At 30.3% G+C, this 21,110-nt stretch overlaps 1 protein-coding gene across 1 annotated transcript in view; it reads right to left on the minus strand.

Annotated features, from left to right (window-relative positions):
• Positions 1-21,110, minus strand: part of LOC100202967 (uncharacterized) — a 54,414-nt gene that overhangs the window by 5,781 nt on the left and 27,523 nt on the right. The window contains exons 3-4 of the mRNA XM_065809853.1: positions 6,732-6,955; positions 3,874-4,534 (exon numbers count right to left, since the gene is read on the minus strand). Of these exons, the coding sequence (XP_065665925.1) occupies positions 3,874-4,534; positions 6,732-6,955 (885 nt within the window). The remainder of the gene's footprint in view (positions 1-3,873; positions 4,535-6,731; positions 6,956-21,110) is intronic.

Here is a 21,110-nt window from a genome sequence, read left to right on the forward strand (position 1 = left end):
GTTGTAAACAGTCTCTTTGATTCAGAATTTTCTTAAATAACATATATGTAACATGTATCATATATGACATGTATCAGATTCTTTTAACATTTAACTTTTAACATTCATCAAACATTTAACTTATAGTAAAAAATTAGGAATTCAATACATATTCAAGAATTTTAGGAAATTAAATAAAGCAAAGGCTTATGAATGTGTAGATATGTGAGAAACACAAAATTTTATATTTTTAGGCTCCAATGCCTTAATTCTTACATTACAACCATGATCTACTAAACTTTATAACCATGATCTACGTAACTTTATAACAATGATCTAAATAACTTTATAACCATGATCTACATAACTTTATAACCATGATCTACAAATAACCTTAAATAATACAAAATATTAAATTAAAACAAATATATATGAACTCAAAAGTTAAATAAAAATGTTGATGTTTTTACAAGTTTAAACTTAATTATAGCTAATGAAAAAAAATTACAAATTATAATAAAAATAAAAACAACAGTTAATAATATTAATAATAATAAAAAAATTATTTATTTAAAAAAAAACAATTAATAATACTTAATAATAGTTCAATAACATCCTTTCTTACACTATCAGAGACCTCATCTGATATTTTATTAATATATGATATCTAATATGGCTCTCTTTATGAAACCTTATCTAATATTTTATTAATATGAACTTAAATTTTAATTTGTTTATTCATAAATCAAAATTTAACTAGCAAAACCATCATATAAAAATAAAGTTTTAGCTGTAAACTCTGATGAAGTGGTGCAACACCAGACACCACTATGATGACATAATTCGAGAAACACAGTGTGTCTTGATTAGCTTTGAAAATGTGCCATATCGACTTTTAAAAATATTAGTTGAGTTTGCATTAACTACGTTTACTGGTAGCCCATTACAACTGTTAACAACTCAATTAGTAAAAAAAAATGTCCCATTATTGGCAGGTTTTCACAATTTGCCCTGTTAGTCATTGATTATGTCCACGCAGATTATACTCTGATAGCGATTGCGCATATACTTGCAAAACTACAAAGTTGACTTTTTCTATTTTCATTTTTTTGCAAATTAGCATAAGTGGAAACTAGCAGAAGTGCAGAGCAGTTTCAAAAACTGCCATTAGAGCAAACTGGCATAAGTGTGCTAAAAGATTTTGCAAACATTAGCATAAGTACGAATTAGCATAAGTGCAAAACAGCTGCAAAAACTGGCATAAGTGCAAACTGGCATAAGTGCAAACTAGCAAAAGTGCAAACTGGCATAAGTGCAAACTGGCAAAAGTGCAAAAGTGCGAACTGACATAAGTGAGCCAAAAAAATTTGCAAAGATTGGCATATGTACTAACTGGTGTAAATGTGAATTGCCATAAGTGCACAGAAAGAATTTGCAAAAGTTAACATAAGTGCGAATCCTATGCCAATATTTTAATATTCTTTTAGCGTATTTATTCCAGTTTTTGCAAATGTTTTCGGCACACATATGCTAGTTCACACATATGCCAATTTTTGCTTTTAATAAAAAATCCTTTATGAATGCATGTATTGCTTAAAGATGTATTAAAAAAATAAATTCAACCTTTGGATCAGGATTCTAATCTTTTAAGACTCTCATTACTCTATTGTACTGATCTTTCCCAAATTAAGGGCCTAGTAATGTAACAAAAAGTAGATGCAATTCCTTAGCAGTGGTAGCATTCATAGCTAGTCTGTCTTGCGAGAATAGTCAAAAAGACAATTTGTAAAACCATTTAATTAATGATTTTACAAATTGTCTTTCCATTTTCTTTAGCAATAAGTATCATCTCCTAAGTTGTTTGTTTCATCTTCCTAGATGCTGATCAAAATTTATCTAGTAAAAGATAACTGTAAAAGTAAGGAACCAAAAATTAAATGCATCAATAGAATAAGCAAGAGATTCAGAAAAAACAAAAGTTATAAAATAGATTATCTTCTTGCTGTATTTTTCTGATTATCTTCTTAATTCAAGTTTATTTTTTATCATTTATAAATTCTAAGGTAATCCTTTATTTTATCTAGGTCTGATCTATTTTATCTGATCTACTTTTGTCTTTTTTTTTTTAATCCAGTTTTGTATGTCAGATATTCTGTTGCAGGAGAAAGTTTTCAGTCTTATTACATTTTAACTCTAAAGATGACATTAAAGTAGACATAATATCCTGCCCGTGTTTTATTTTTCTAAATTAAAATACTTCTTGTTCAACTTATTCAACTTTTGAATTAAGTTCTGATAAGGTAAAAAGCTTCAAGCAACAAACCCATAACATATATCAAAATACCCATAACATATAACAAAATAACATATAACAAAACCATAACCCATATAACCCATAACATATAAAAACATATAACCCATAACATATAAAAACATATAACATATAAAAACATATAACATATAAAAACCCATAACATATAAAACATAACATAACATAACATATAAAAACATATAAACAAAACATAACATATAAAAATCCATAACATATAAAAACATATAACCCATAACATATAACAAAACCATAGTTTTGCTAGGAATATACTTTGTATTAAAATAAATATTTGATGTTGTACAATATTTTGCAAGAATATAATTAGAATTCCTTTCACAACACTTTTATTTTCCTGTCTTCTGCTACAAAACAAGCAAGTTCCAAAAACCTTTTTGATGTTTTGGAAAACATAGACTAATTAAAAGCTATGTATTGTAAAACCTAACTTGAATGGCAGTTATGAATGCTTCAGTACATATTAAATAAAAGTCATAAATTACCTGGTACAAAAAACATTTTGTTATTTCTCAATAATAAAATGTTTTTTTTGTTACCTTATTTACATTACCTGAAACTTATTTACATTACATAAACTGAACTATTCTGAAAGTAATAACAGTATCTTCTATAAAAATATGAGATGAATCTTTTTCATTTTTACTTATACGACATGAGATGAAAGTTAGACACAAAATCTACAATGTAGATTGATGTTAATTTACACCTGTGGATTTTCTTTCTCTAAACTAAATTTTGAAAAGGTTAAAATAAAAACTTAAATTTAAATTAATAGACAAATACAATTAACCAAACAAACAAAGCAAAAGACTTTTTTTAAAGTTTTTTAAAATGTTAAATAAAAACTTTTGTTTCTTTTGTTAAGCGTACACAAAAAAATTTTGTGTGCGCTTAACAAAATAAAAATAATAATAAATCTAATAAAATAAAAAGACAATTAAGAAAAAGCCAAAATACACAACATTCTGGAAAAAAAAAATCACACTTTTAACCCCCCCCCCCCCCCAAAAAAAAAAAATTTAACAAAACATTAGGATTAATTTTGCACTCAAAGCCCATTTTGTGAGAACAATTTGAAGCATTTTGATATTTGAGCACAAGGTAAATCTTAAAAAGGGATACAAGAACTTTTCTTGTATCCTTTTTTTTTATAATTGCCTCAAATTTGTCCTCTTATATATTTATGTACTTTAAATTTTAAAAAAAAAATACTAATTTCAAAATCAAGACATCCCTTTGCAAAAAAGATTTACACCCAATTAATCTTGCTACTTGCAAGCGATTACAAAGCAAAAACAAAAAAATTCTGCAATAAACAAGTTTTTCAAGACTATTAAATAAAATCTAAAAAAATATATAATTCTGAACTCTATATACAAAATATATATAAAAGTCATGAAAATTATTTGGCCTGAAACTTGTTTAGTGTGAAACGTGTGTGAGTATGTGTGTAAGCTTGTTTGTGTGAGTATGCGTGTGTGTGCATGCGAGTGCATTAAATCAAAATAAATAACTTATGTAACACGAAAACAATAAATGCTGACCTTTCTATTATCTCTATCAAGATGGCGCAGTTGATCAAAACATGTATCTAAACTTATACCTAGCTTTTCCAAATAAGTAACTTGCAAATCATACATGTTACACATTTGTTTATTTTTAGTTTGATTTTGAGAATGCAAATGAGCACATGAAAAATAACCACACTGCTCACAAACAACTTTTGCTTGTTCATAGCTCTGACTATAATATTGAGAATTTGAATAAAATGGTTGTTGCCCAACATATAAATGATGGTCAGAATGATTTTTTTGCTGTAACTGCTGGACTTCATTAGAACTTTGAAGTTGGTATTGAGAGAAAGGTAAAGGAGGTATAGGATATTCAGGAGATTGAGGATAATATACAGATTCCTCTTTAACCTTTGATAAATAGTCCATATTTAAATGTGAAGTATCAATTTCAATTTTTTCAAACGATCTTTGAGATTCAGTGTATGAATTCTCAAGAGATTGTTGACTAATGGAGTTCATGACATCATCAGTTTGCGATAGCTGAGTTAATTCATTTGGCGAAGGATCAGGTGACCATATTTCATGAATAGACTTATTATTAATTGAACTCTTATCAGAAGAAGATTTTCCGACACCCAAAGGAAGAGAGAAATTTGAAGAACTACCAGTTTGCCAAGATGCATTTGAGTATCTAAAATAAACAAAAAAAGTAAAGAAAGAAAAACTAAAAATTTTATTTAAGATTTTTTTATATATATAAAGTTAAAACTTTTTGGATTTATAAGGTGCACAAAAGCCTTCTAAAATAGTTTAAATATTCTTAATATGGTTAATACCTGTGCTCTAGTTTACTGTAGAAATTGTTATAAAAAGAGAGAAAATCAATTGATTTTTTTTCCAGTTTACAAATTTTTTTTTCCTACTTTTTAGACTTTTAGAATTAATGCTTAAGCTGTATTTACTTTTGGAAATTTAAAGTTATGGAAGTCCAGTAAACATTTGTCTATTTGTGGTTAAACTTTGAATAAAATTTCTTTAACCTTTATTAAGGATTTCTTTCCATTTAAAAATGGGAAGCCTGTTCCAACTATTCATTGCTTAACTAAAAAATTACTATCATCAATTTATCCAACTACATGGATGAGTAGAAACCATTTGATTTGCCATCCATTAAATAATAAGTGTATGTATGGAGTATATTTATTTAAAAAAAAATGAAATTCAATGCTTAAATGATTTAAACAAAGTTAAGCTTGAAAGATATCAGTTTAAAATATACAATGAGAAATACATAATTTTACTAAATCTATCCCTTCATGCTCTAAAAAAATTATTCATCTAGTTTTTTCCCCGCACTTCAGTGCTTTGGAACCCTCTCCCAACTTCATAATTTGTTGCCTGCAGAAACAAATTATTGAAATTTATTTGACTTCTTTCAACATACTTCACTATGACAATACAGACATTAGGCTATCCCATTGGACGTGGTTACAGCGCTTGAAGCCTAATGATAATGCCAGACAGCCAGTACACATTTATTTGGAATATCCATTACTGGCATAAGACAAGCACTTGCTGAATATGTGCTTGGAGCTAAAATCTCAGTTCACAGCACATCATGAGTCTAACCCTCTGCAAAAAACCATTTTGGACATAACACACAACACTGAAAACCCACCTACACTATGACTCTTTTATGTTTCAGCTAGTACCACCGACATCACACCAGGTCTCTTCCATAGTTAAGCAACAAGATACAACATACCTGAATCTTACAATCTATCCATGGAACTCCATACTGGTCACTGGTTCTCAAGGGGTATCATCTAGACAGATGGTACCCCTTGAGAACCTGTCAGAACAGAAACATCAATACACCCAACAACACAGAAAGAACTAGCTAACAAAGTCAAAGAACCCACTAGCAATATATTCCTTATAGTTACACCATACAACAAACATGAGTAAACGACATCATTCTGTACAACCGGCACATCATTAACTACCCAGTTAAAAACAACTCTCTACGCTGTTCAGGCATAACACACACAAACACACTTTCTTCTAGACAGGCTTATTCATACTAAATACACAGCCTAAACAACTAAACACCTACTCATTGTTCACCCGTATTCAGCAGGAATAGTGTACTGCTGCCCCTTACCTACACATTATTATTATATAAGAAACATTATTATATAAGAAACATACAACCACTGCTTTACATGCAAGTAACTTTTTTATTTCATTTATGTTTAAAAATTATTCGGTGAATAAATTTTAAATACACAACTTCACGCATCAATCTTGTAGTCTAAAACTGAAGGAATCACAAAAATTAAACAAAAATAGAAAGAAGAAATATATTTAAAGAACAAATTGTTGACTCAATGGCATTAAAGACCATTAACGTCTACATTAATACTTACTGGACTCAATGGCATTAGAGACCAATAATGTCTACATTAATACTTACTGGACCTCATTAAAACAGCCAAATACCCTAAATCTTATCCCTACTTTAGTACAAATCCAACATTTTAAAAGATCTTGTAAAGGTAGTGTAGTATTCCCATGGTTTATACATACATGCAACCCTCAGAATTAGGAAAAATGAGGTCGGCAATAATTTGCTGACCTCAATCTTATAGAGGTCAGCATCAGGTCAGCAAAAATTATTTGATACAAAGGTCTGACCATAAAACATAGAAATGAGGTCGGCAATTTTTTGCCGACCTCAAACACTTTCAGGTCGGCAGTTAGGTCCGCATTGCTGAATGCCAACTCTAATTCTGAGGGTTGCACATGTAATGTGTATATATACATACATACATACACACATACATACATACATACACACATTAAAAAAAAAATTAATAACAACTCACAAGTTTTGCTCAGATGGGTGCAACAATGATTGAGGCTGGGGATGAAGTTTGTTGTACAGTGAATTAGAGACATCGGAAACCTGTATCTCTTCCATCACTTCATCATCTAAAACATTTGATACCAGGTGAAATGCAATGTGTTTTCTTGACGAGTTTGGAGAGAAATTAGCAAACATAACATCGCTATCAATTTGAGGATTAACAATAAATGGTAGATTCAAGTTCTAAAAACATAACAGTTTTAAATCTTTATAAAAACTTGGAGTTTGAAACAAGACAAAATCTTGCTTAAGATTTTTAAATTGAAAGCGGTAGTTAGAAAGTAAAAAGAGATTTAGGGGAAGAAACTTATACATACTCTTTATATATTATCATAAAAGACTTGAAAGACTATATATTATGAGTAAGGAAAACATAAAAAAACAGGAGAGAATCTCAAAGGAAATAATGCTCATGGAAAAAACTTGATAAACTGATAAATGAAATTAATTTAAATCATCTGTTTATGGTAGAAGACTTTTTTCTATTTCTATTTCTAAACTTGCTTGAGTAGTAACCATGGCAGTAAAATAGAGAAAAAGATAAAACAAGGATGCAGCTCAAACTTGTTGGTTATGTGGAGAATCTTTAGGACTCATCCAACAGAAATCTTTAGATTCTGGAGTAAGAAAATGATGAGCAAGATATAAAGAATATTAATAATAAAAATAAAGAAATAAGAGTCTTACAAAATAGTATAAATAGACAAAATAGGTCCAAGGACAAAACCTTGCAATACCCCTAAAGTTATTATAAATAAAGATGAATGTTGTTCATCAAGGATGACTTTAATATTGCAATTAGAAAAAAAAACAATTCCATAATTTTAAAAACATTTCCAGAAACACTATGTGAGGAGAGCTTTTAAGACAAGCATAAAGACCATCATGTCAAACTCTTTAACAAAAATATCTGAATTGATAGAAAACTCACTTTCAACATGTGCATTTCTATGTAACTAAGTGAAGACAGTTTTAAATACTTCGTTTTATCGAAATTTTTTTGAAATACATTTTAAATAATATTGAAATCTGGTTTATAAAAAAAGTTAAATATTTAATCTACTTAAGTTCTACAGAAGTTACAAATTATAGTGTTTATAAACACTATAATTTGTAACTTCTGATTAATGGTTTTTGGCAAAATTACATAAATCTCGATACTAATAATTGACATTATCAGCTATTGTATCATTAAAATATTTTGATTGGTGAAGCATTGTGAGTAAATACGCCATTCTATTTTTTAGTCTGAATTGGAACAGATAAAAACAGGGTTTAAAGCTAATATAGCTCTTATAAGTTTTTTCCTGAGTTTATTAACTATTCCAATGTAAAACTGAATACAATCACTTTGAAGTTGTATTATCTGACATTCACCTCTTATATTTGAGTAGCAAATTTTTTTTAAACATCTTCACTTCCAGCAAGGCTGCAAGCCTTTGAAAATGCGGTAGTGGTGTAGTGGTAAAAGCGCTCGCTTCATAAGCGAGAGGTTCCGAGTTCGATCCCCACCACGTCCCTGGTAGTACCGCGCTCAACTTGTTTCTCCGCGCAGCGGCCTTGTTCGTCAAGGTTTGTGTTTCGGAGTTATAGAGTTGAGAGAGGGTTATAACCTCAATTAAGTAGCCTCCTCATCTGTAGTGGCCTTCTGGGCCTTGGGGAGGTGAAATAACAAAAAAAAAAAAAAAAAAAAAAAAAAGCAACCATTATTAGAGTTGAAAATTATTGGAAGAGAAAAGATGAAATTTATAAAGGAAGATAACAATTAACAGACAACTTAAAAGATCGCAAACGAAATCATGAATGAATTGAATCATGAAAAGAAGATAAAGGGAGCAAATCACAAAGAACTGATGTCTGAGGAAAAAAACTAGACAAAAAAAGAATTGGTGGAGTACTTAGGAACAGCCACAGTAAATGGATGAGACTTAATAAATGATGAGTAACACAAGAATGAATTTTAGTAGATGGCACAAGAGATGCTAACTCTTTAAAACAGCACCTATTAGAGGAAAGAGAAAGAGAAGCAACATTACAATGTGACAGTGGTTGAAGTTTGGCAAAAAGAGCAGGTCCTCTAAGTTTGTAAACTATAGTTACAATGCGGTTTTGCACCTTGTCTAAAAGAGAAAGGGAATCATTCAAAGATCTGCTTCAGAAATGGCAACAGTATTCCATACAAAGATGGAATTGAGATTTGTAGAGATAAAGAATAGAATTCAGAGCAAAATAGTGGCGAGCACGATAAAGAGATGTAACCTTAGCAGATGCTAATTTTTTATTGGATTTGATGTATGGTTTCCAAGAAAAGTCAGAAGTAAGATTTAATCCAAAGAGACAAAGGGTAGACGACTCATCAAGTATATTACCATTCATAAATATAGGAAGATCTAGACTGTTGCGATAACGATTAGTTGAAAAAATTGAGTTTCATCTGAGTTAAAGCTCACTAGCCAATAAATGAGATAAAATATCAATTTTTACTTCTTCTCAGTGATGGTTGTGCATAGTTAAGTTTTTTTAATCATAAAGTTTTGAAATTGAAGCCAAATAAGAAAACATTAACATCTGTAACAATGTTCATAATATAACTATTAGGTAGTTGATATTGATTGATTATCTGCCCAATTTGCAAAACTATCATAAAAAAAGTATCCTTCAGTACATACATCAACTGAGAATCTGGGTTCAGGCAAGTTTAAATTTAAATAATCTTTAAAAAAAATTTTAAATTTATATTTATAAGTAAATAATCTTTGATCTAGATAAAAAAAAAAATGTATATATATATATATATATATATATATATATATATATATATATATATATATATATATATATCAAATGCATATATTATGTATATATATACATATATATAGAAATCTTATATGTTGTTCGAAAGTTTTTTCCATATTTTGTTGACAAAGAGTAAAAATTAAAATGCAAGACCGGAATTTTTTTTTTATTAATTGATAGACTGCCTGCCCCAACCAAACCCTCAGTCGATGTATCAGCACTCCCTTGCAGGTCAGGCTAAAAGATAGTACATATAGCAGCACTCCATTGTGAGTCAGGCTATTTGTCAGTCGATGTATCAGCACTCCCTTGCGAGTCAGGCTATAAGATAGTTGATGTAGCAACACTCCGCGCATGATTTACAGTAAAAAAAATGAAAATATTTTATTAAAAAAATTAAAATAAAAACATTGTTTATATTGTTAAAAACATTCTGGTCAATTAAATTTGTGTTTTTGTGGTTTTTTTAAAAATCGATTAATTTGTAATTAAATTAATGGTTTTGACTTTCGTCCAACACGCAAATGTTGGACGAAAGTCAAAAGTAATTAAAAGTGACATAAGTGTTGGCGTAAGAATCGTTTTTTTCCTTCCGTGCTTCCCACTAGAAACTATATATATAGATATATATATATATATATATATATCTATATATATATATATATATATGTATATATATATATATATATATATATATATATATATATATATATATATATATATATATATATATATATATATTTATATATATATATATTTATATATATATATATTTATATATATATATATATATATATATAAATATATATATATAAATATATATATATATAAATATATATATATATATATATATAAATATATATATATATATAAATATATATATATATAAATATATAAATACAATGCATAGGTTTTGCTTAGGTCTCTGTTTTTATGTCTATGCAACTCATTCTATTATCTCCTCATGAGGGTATAGCTCTAAAACTAAGTTTTATGGTCCTGAGGCGGGCTGGTAGTCAGATTTCCTGAACTCTGTGGTAACTCTCAGAGAGGCTGATTCCATCAACAGCTGAAAAATATCAAAGTATCAACAGTGCCATGTTGTGCATGGATGGTGTCCCTGTTTGTACTTTTGGTGTGCATTGTCGAAGCTATGTTTGGAGCCCTTGTTATGGTTTAGGGTTTATTAATAGTAATAAGGCAATTGCTTTGGCGATTAAATAGTGTACTGAGTACTGTCTATTTGAGTCAAGTTCTTTAACAAATTTAAATATGAACAAAGTACCAAAAACTATAAAACACAAAAAACCATTGTCATCACCGAGTTCTCTAAACCTATCATTCACTAATATTTGTGGTCTTTGAAGAAACTTTTCTTCTGTTGAGTCTTATCTCTTGCAAAGTTCACCAGACCTACTTGCTCTTTGTGAGATTAATTTGAGTTCAGCTGTTTCATCTTGTGATCTTAGTGTTAATGATTATCTTTCTTTAATTCAAAAAGGCTTCAATAGTCAAATGCTTGGCCTGGGCATTTACATTCATAAGAATTCACACATTTGTCGGGAAACTAGATTTGAATCCACAGACTATTCTTTTATGTGCTTTCGTTTAGCACCACTTCACTCTATCACCTTTCTCTTTGTTCTATATCGTTCTCCTTCATATATCGTTCTATATCGTTCTCCTTCATTCTAAATACACACTTTTTGATGGGATTTCTGATCAAATTGACCAAGCCCTCTCTCTTTATCAGCCAATATTGTTGTTGTTGGTGACTTAAATGCTCATCACACTGAATGGCTTGTCAGTGACTCTGCAGGCGTTAAAGCCCAAAACTTTTTTCTTTCTTAATCCCTAAATCAAATAGTCAACTTCTAATGCGCTTTCCAGACAACCCGAATCATTTACTTTCTCTACTGGAGTTATGTCTTGTTTCTGATCTTAGTCAGTGCTCAGTTTTTCTACATTCACCCTTAGGTGCTTCTGATCACGGTTTGATCTCTCAAACTATTATCTCATTCTTTTTCTTTATCTGAATCCCCCTATCATTGTACCTCTTACAACTACCTTAACTGACTGGGACTCTTTCCGTGATTTTCTTCGTGATGGCCCTTAGGTAGAAATCTTTCTTGTTCCTGCTGACAAATGTGCTTCTTACATAATTTCATGGATTCAGGCTAGCATAAAATCTTTTATTCCCTCTCGACAATTCAAGATCAAACCTCACTCTTCTCCGTGGTTTTCCTCACATTGCACTGCTGCAATTTCCAATTAAAACCGTTACTTCCATATCTATCAGCAAATCAATTCTCCAGAGAACAGATGTCTGTTTATTACTGCTAGAAACCATTGAAAAAATGTTTTGTCTAACACCAGAGCCCGCAATTCTCAGTTCATGAAATCTTGTATTTCATCAAAAAAATTAGGCTTGTAACATCTGGAGAATCTTTAACAGTATCAATAATAAGGGCAAATCTGTAATTCCACCTCTCCTGTATGGTTCAGACATTGTCACCTCACCTAAAGACAAAGCTGAATTGTTTGCTAATAACTTTTCAACAATATCATCTCTTGATTCCACTAATTGCGTTCCACCTGATAAGTGGTCAAAAAGGTTGATCCATTGCTTGACATTCATATCACTCTAGCTTCTGTATCTAAAGTGATTTCCTGCTTAGACTCTTCTACAGCTTGTGATCTGAACAACATACCTGTTATTGTCTTGCAGAAGTGTTTTCCGGAGCTGTCATCTATACTTTCAAAACTATTTAACAAGTGATTATCAGAGTCTTGTTTTCCAAACTACTGGAAAACAGCATCTGTTATCCCTACTTTCAAAAGTTCTGGAGAGCAATCTAACTCGACTAACTACTATCAAATTAGTCTTCTTCCTATCATAAGCAAGGTTTTTTAATCTTCAATTAACTAACACTTAATCTCTGATCTTGAAGCATTTGAGCTTGAAAAGGATCTCACTTCTGCTACAGCATGGGGCTCACAGTGGCTGGTGAACTTTAATTCAGATAAACCTCAATTTTTTTTCAGCCAATTGTTATTGTAATAATTTAGATCTTCCTATATTTATGATATAATGTACTCAATGTACTGAATGAGTCATCTACCCTTCATCTTCTAGGATTGACTCTTGCTTCCGATCTTTCTTGAAAACCGTATTCCAAATCCATTGCAAAATTAGCAACTGCTAAGGTTGCATCTCTTTATCGAGCTCGACACTTACTTTGGATCCTATTCTTTATCTCTATATATTTACTCGAACATCAGCTCTTTGGAATTCTCTTCCTTCATCTTGCTTTCCTGATTCAAATAATTTGCAATCTTTTAAGTCTTCTGTTAATCATTATCTTGCTCTACAATCTTCATCTTTTCTCTTTCAGTAATTTCCAACTCTAATAGTGGTTGCTTGCAGCCTTGTTAGAAGCAAAGATGTAAAAATATATATATATATATACATATATATATATATATATATATATATATATATATATATATATATATATATATATATATATATATATATACATATATATATATATATATATATATATATATATATATATATATATATATATATATACATATATATCATATGTATACATATATATATATACATATATATATACATATATATAAATATATATAATTATATGTATATTTATATATGTGTACATATATATATACACATATATATACACACATATATATATATGTGTATATATATATATATATACACACACAAACAAATATATATATATATATACATATATATATATATATATATATATACATATATATATATATATATATATATATATATATATATATATATATATATATATATATATATATATGCGGTAGTGGTAAGAGCGCTCGCTTTGTAAGTGAGAGTTTTCGGGAGTTTCGACTCCCACCACGTCCCTGGAAGTACCGCGCTCAACTTAGTTTCTCCGCGCAGCGGCCTTGCTCGGCAAGGTTCGTGTTTCGGAGTTAAAGAGTTGAGAGAGGGTTGCACCACAAATAACAACTAAAAAAATAAAAATACAAAAAAAAAAAAATATAAAAAAACACAAAAAAATGAGTAGCTTCCTCGACTGTAGTGGCCCCCCTTGGGCCTTGGGGAGGTGAATTATCTAAAAAAAATATATATATATATATATACATGTATCTAATAAAGAAAATATTACACTTTAATAAATAAGAAAGCAATTTGTCGTCTTTTTCTGTTGTAATTTTCAGGCACCCAGAATTCTTTGCTCTGTAAACAGATATAGAAGAAGTAAAAACTAGATGAATGGCTTTTTTTAATGTTAATTTACCTCCCTAAGACTGAGAAGGTCACTACAGACAAGGAGGCTACTTAATTGTGGTTATAACCCTCTCTTAACTCTATAACTCCAAAACACAAACCTTGACCAATAAGGCAGCTGTGCAGAGAAACATGTTGAGGCAAGGCTTGCTTTTTCTTAATATTTTTTAGATTTTACTATTGCAAGGTTCCCACAGAATAATAAAATTTAAACTCCAGAATTTTTCAGGATCATTTTCCATTTTTTTGAGGATATTCTGAGCTTATTATTTTCCAGGATATTTTGAATTAATGTTATTGATGACTTAAATGCTCATTACACTGAATGGCTTGGCTCTAAAGCCACTGACCCTGCTAGCACTAAAGCCTATAACTTTTGCATTTTTCGATCTCTTGCTCAGATAGTTAACTTTGTGACTTGTTTTCCTGACAACCCTAATCATTTACCTTCACTCCTTGATTTATGTCTGGTCTCTGATCCTAGCTTGTGTTCAACTTCTCCTCTTTCTTCTTTAAATGGTTCTGACCATGCTTTGATCTTTTTAAATACTTCCTTTTCAGACTTAACCTATCATCACATAATCTCCAGGATTCAGGCAGGAATGAAATCTTTTATTTCTTCTTGTTGGTTCCAAGTCAAGCCTCATTCTACTCCATGGTTTTCACCCTCTTGTGCAGCTGTTATATCTAATCATAATCATTTTTTTCATCTTTTTCAAAAGAACATCTCTCTTGAGAACAAACGGCTGTTTATTTTTGCAAAAAATTGGTGTAAAAAGGTGCTGTCAGATGATAAGCTCCAATATTCTCAGTTCACTAAATCTTGTATCTTATCTCAGAAGTTAGGCTCTAGAGACTTAAAGAAAATCTTCAACAGAGTCATTAACAAAGGTAGGTCTAACATTCCATCTCTCATTCATGGGACTGATCTTATTACCTCTCCCAAGGATAAGGCAGAATTATATGCAAAGAACTTTTCTTTTAACTCGACTCTCAAATCTTATGCCCATTCTCTTCCTTTCATTCTAATTAAACAGATTAACTCATTGTTAGACATTCAAATCACTCCTGCTTCGGTTGCTAAAGTCATATCTCAATTAAACTCTTTTAAGGTTTGTGGTCTAGACAACATTTCTGTCATAGTCTTACAAAATTGTTTTCCAGAACTCTCTTCAATTCTCTCTAAACTATTTAATAAGTGCTTGATTGAGTCTTGTTTGCATGTTTTTAATTTTCAAAACTCTAGTGAATATTCTGACCCTCTAATTATTGTCTGATCAGTCTTCTTTCTGTTATTAGCAAGATCTTCGAGTCTTTGATAAGGAAATTTTTCACACCCCATCTTGTTAACTGCTGTGACTTGTTAACTGCTGTGACTGAAATATTTTATTGTGCATTAGACGGAGGCAGATATGCTAGGACTAATGTTCTTGACATATCGAAGGCTTTCTACAAAGTTTGACTCTATAAGTTGACTCTATAAGTTGTCATTTTCGCTTGATTCTTCATTCTGTTCCTGCATGCTCTAAAAACTTTTATTCGACTAGTTTTTTTCCCTGCACCTCAACCCTTTGGAACTCTCTCCCATCTTCATGTTTTCTTGACTCATACAACCTTCAACTTTTCAAGTCTTCTGTCAACCCTCTTCTTGCTCTATAACTCTACTTTTTTTTTCTAGTAACTCCAAACTTAATAGTGGTTGCTTGCAGCCTTGTTGGAGGTGAATCAGAATAAAAATAATAAATAAAAATCTGGTAATCAAATTCCAGAATATTTCTAAGATATTCCCCCAAACTTAAACACTATCCAAACTTTATCATAAGCCTTATTTTTTCTAATGAAGTTAGAGAAAAATTGATCAAGTCAATCACTTTGAGCACAAGTTTAAAATTCAATTGCAATTTTATTGATGTCAACAACTTTAAATAGTTTTTGATATTATTCTTTCCCCTATAATAATGACATATAATAACAGTATAATAATGACATAATAATAACAGTAATAACTGACAGGTTTTATCGTGCGTTAGATGAAGGTGGAGAGGTTAAGGCCATCGCTCTTGACATTTCAAAAGCGTTTGATAAAGTTTGGCATGCTGGTCTTCTCCATAAGCTTTCTTCTTATGGTGTATCCGGCAACATCTTTAAGATCATTGAATCCTTCCTTTCCAATCGTAGCATAAAAGTTGTCCTCGATGGACAACACTCTTCTTCTTATTCTGTAACTTCAGGGGTTCCTCAAGGTTCTATCCTTGGCCCTATACTCTTTTTAATTTACATTAACGATCTTCCAGATATTCTCACATCTAAGGTGGCATTGTTTGCTGATGATACTACCATTTATTCTTGTCGTGATAAGAAACCAACACCCTCTGATTGCCTGGAGGGGGCATTTGAGCTTGAAAAGGATCTCACTTATGCTACAGCATGGGGCTCACAGTGGCTGGTGAACTTTAATTCAGATAAAACCCAATTTTTTTCAGCCAATCGTTATCGCAATAATTTAGATCTTCCTATATTTATGAACGGTGATGTACTCGATGAGTCACCTACTCTTCATCTTCTAGGATTAACTCTTACTTCCAATCTTTCTTGGAAACCATATATCAAATCGGTTGCAAAATTAGCATCTGCTAAGGTTGCATCTCTTTATCGAGCTCGCCACTTTCTTACTCTGGATTCTATTCTCTACCTCTATAAATCTCAAATCCGGCCTTGTATGGAATACTGTTGCCATATCTGGGGCGGATCTTCTAATGATGCCCTTTCTCTTTTAGACAAGGTGCAAAAACGCATTGTAAACATAGTTGGACCTGCTCTTGCAGCCAACCTTCAACCATTATCACATCGTCGTAATGTTGCTTCTCTTTCTCTTTTCTACAAATACTATAATGGGCACTGCTCGAAAGAGCTAGCGTCTCTTGTGCCATCTACTAAAATTCATTCTCGTGTTACTCGTCATTTAATTAAGTGTCATCCTTTTTCTGTGACTGTTCCTAAGTGCTCCAAAAACGCTTATTCGTCTAGTTTTTTTCCTCGAACATCAGCTCTTTGGAATTCGCTTCCTTCATCTTGCTTTCCTGATTCATATAATTTGCAATCTTTTAAATCGTCCGTCAATCGTTATCTTGCTCTACAATCTTCATCTTTTCTCTTACAGTAACTTCCAACTTTAATTAGTGGCTGCTTGCAACCTTGTTGGAAGCGAAGATTTTTGAAAAAAAAAAAAAAAAAAGATATAAATGTACAATGGTAATGTGACATTGACCACGAAATATAAATATACAATGGCTGTAGAAGGAGGAAACTGTGATAATATTTGTGATATTATTCTTTCTCTGCAGACTAATTTTTGCAAAAGAGTAGAAAAACTGTTAGTTCATCCACTTCGTTTGCTATCACTAGCCATTTGGATTGAACTTATTGGTATAGCAAAGAGTACAATTGAAAACTTTAACGGGGATTTCTCAAAAACAAAACTGTCAATAACTTCCTATCTTTATTTTTAAAGACAACTATTCTGTAATCGGTAGAGGTTAGAATAGCTTAGTCAAGTTTTAAACAAGCTGCAAATCCTATACCAATGTCTGCTGGGGTTTTTTAATGTTCCTATCTTTTATGTCAACTTGAATTTGCTGTTAAAGTGCATCACATTTATTTAGCAAATATTTCATTTCATAAGGAACAACCTTTGAGAATAAATCAGCTTAATAAGCCTTAAATAAAATCACCAAAATAATAAAAAATAGTAGTCATTTATTTAGTTTATTTAGTAGGTTATTTGTTTCAAAACCCTTTTAGAAAGGCATTTAATTTCTCTGATACCATTTCAAAGAGTTTCAAATTTGCTGGTAAAATAGGATTATGTACCATCGCTTTTAATCACTGACAACTTTTATTTTTGATGTCAGGTAGTTTTCTTTTTCTAAGACTAGTAACAAACAGTTACAAATTTTTTGTAACCATCAAGAAGTGCTTCAGTTCCTAACCAAAGATTTCAATCTATCATTCTATAATGATTTTGATTAAAATACACACTCTCATTTTAAGGTAATTTTTAAAAAAATAAATCATTTTAAAAGAATCAAAATGCATTTATTTTATAAACTGACTGCAAGTTAAACTAGCAATACTGAAAATACAAAACTAATTATAGTGCCATTTATAAGAAAAAAGCATTCTCAAGTAATCAGAATTGATATAATATATTTCAATCTATACTTATTAAAATATACTTAGAATCTAGAATATTTACAAACAGTTAATAAAATAGTGTAAAGTAGACATTTTGTTAATAATATATTATAAGGATAATATTAATGCTCATGTTCATATAATAGCAATGGCAAATCTAATACTTGTATAACTCACTTGTATAATCTATGGTGTACCCTACTTGTAACATTTATTCAAATGTATTTGTGTTAAGTACAACACTTTGTCTTCTTTTTTCAATCGTTCAAACCAGCATAAAAACATTCATTGAATTTCATAAGATTGTAATTTTAGTAATAATATTTTGTAAGTTAAACAGTTTGTTTACTAACACTTGAGCTATCATGTTTTAATTTAATCATCATTTGAACTGATCTATAAATGAATACATTTTGATTCTTTGTTATCACCTTTGCTGATTTATTTTGACACTCACCAACTCAACTAGTGTAAGCTGACTAGTGTCCAGCTTGTCTCAAATTAAACCACAACTCATCCCCTGTAACAACATCATGTAGTCATCATAGATTGTTTCTGAATAAGGATAAATTTTTCTTATATATCTTAACTCTATCCTTTTGATTGGTTGATTTGTGGGATATCAAACATATTGATTTTTTTCATTCTTTTAAGAACGTTGTGAAAAGCACAATTTATTGTAAAATGATTAATAAATGCCAGGGGGCTCAATTGTATTTTGTATTGCACAAGTGTTTTTTTCAATAATAATGTGAAAATACTGGATATTCTCAGATACATTCACACTTGTTCAATGCTCTCAGCTTTTTTATATCTCTTCTAATATAATAATGATTAGATAGGATGGTATTTTGACCCCCCGTTTATAGCCCCCATTCAAACGTTTAAACTAAATATTTTGGTCCCCATTCAAGCGTTCAAACTGAATATTTTCATAATAACTTGATGTAAAGTTTATATTAGTTTTGTGTATATTGTAAATTGCATTGACAAACATTTGTCAATGTTTGTCAATATGTTTGTCAATATCTGTATCTAACATTCTGTAGTGAGAAGATTTGCTGCTTATTTAATCCTCCATCAATCAATGCTCCATCATCAGTTACCTTTAAATATATGAAGCCAATAGTTAAAAGAGGTTAGGTGTATAATTATCAAGTTTTTGCCCCTTTTGGTTTATGTTTAAATAAATGTCTTAAATCACTAAAAAACTATTATTTCGACTATAATGCGTACCATTAATTATAATTAATTATTAATTATTACAATTAATTAACCGCCTGTTTAATTTTTAAAATTTTTGAAAAGTCTTGCAATTTTTATTATCAAAATGTTAGACTTGTATTGTTGATTCTATTGTTAACTTAATGTTATTAAAGAGAATTCCCAACGGAAGAAAATTCCCAATGGAAGAGAGCTCCCAACAGAAGAGAATTCCCATCTGGCATATAAAAAAGTTGTATTGTTTAAAATTAAAAAGTGCCAAAATGAAAAGATTAACAGTTTGGAATAAACTTGGTTTAATTCTTTTAAGATTAAACTAAAAATGAGTGAAAAAACTTTACGGGGATTTAAATGTGGATGTTGTTTCAAAAGATTGGACAAAGTCAAAAATAAGCGTGGAATATCTAGAGCTTTTTTAGAAACAAAGTTAAGGTTCCTAAATGAAATACGATAAACAATCAACAAAAACAAAAATACTATTGACCTTGGAACACATTGCTGTTCTGCTTGTATTTAAAATACATGGAGAAAGGAGAATGAGGAAATAAATTCGCCATTAAATATGTTTATAGAGACTAAGTCATTTGATTTTCAAACAGAGATTCTTAAGTTGCCTGAAAAGTTTGAAACAAATCAAGTGTTGGATTTTCCACCGATTATTGAACAAAATGAACAAAAGTCACTAAAGTCTTCAAAAAGTTTTTTAGCTGAGTTTAAAAAAGAATTAATAGAGCTAAAAAAAAAGCGAAAAAAAATGCATCAATTTTAGTGGATATACCTAGAACAACTGCTTCTCATCGCTATTGTTTCGTATGGCACATTATTAACTCTTCAAAAAATTTAAAATTCTTGTCAGGGCAAGGTATTAATTACAAAAAAAAATTCTTATACGCGCTGGATCAAGATGATGTGGAGAGCATTTGAACGAAGTTGGATTATTAAACAATGAAGCTTTAAATCAGCAGGTTGTTGTTAAAAAGAATGTGAAACTAAATGCATCAGAAGATAAATCTTTATTAGAGATGTTTCGATATTACGCTCAGCAAAGCAGTTTATTTTCAAAGTTTACTGATATTTCCAAACTACCTGAATCTATTTGGCAGCGAACTACTGGATTCAATAGACAACAATTTAAGAACTAAGCAGAGATTTGATTTCACTCAGAAACACCAGTAATAGATCTATATCTCAAGTTCTAGCCATCTTTTCGTTTTGGCTAAAAACTGGCCTTGCTCAATATATAATCACTGATTATTTTGGCATTGACTCTCATTTTGAAGAATCCCAATATTTACAACAAGTTAGAGACGCTTTTGTCAAAGATTTTATCTCTAATAACTTAAGAGCAGGTCACTTAACAAGAAGTGAATGGTTAGCAAATAGCAGCAAATTGACCAAAGAAATTCTAAAGAATCTCAGTTGATATTAGATGTTGACGGAACTTATTGTTATTTTCAAAAGAGCAGCAATAACTATTCTCAACAAAAAATATTCAGCAAACAGAAAAAAAATAGGGTTAAACCTTTTTTCGATACCAAATGGAAAAATTGTCGATGTATTCGGACTTCAAGGCAACAAAAAATGACGCTTCAATCATGAATGATGTACTTCTAGGCAACCAAAAGCTTAGAAAATTGCTTCATTCTGGTGACATAATATTACTTGATAGAGGCTTTCAAGACTGTCTTGATAACTTAAGAAATACTCACAATTTGGAACTAAATATGCCTGCATGCATAGAAAAAGGTCAAAAACTCAGACCAGGATGACAAACAAGCAATTATTAAAAACATGAAAGTA

The sequence above is a fragment of the Hydra vulgaris genome, chromosome 11, assembly GCF_038396675.1.
Source record: "Hydra vulgaris chromosome 11, alternate assembly HydraT2T_AEP".
Classification (NCBI taxonomy): Eukaryota; Metazoa; Cnidaria; class Hydrozoa; order Anthoathecata; family Hydridae; genus Hydra; species Hydra vulgaris.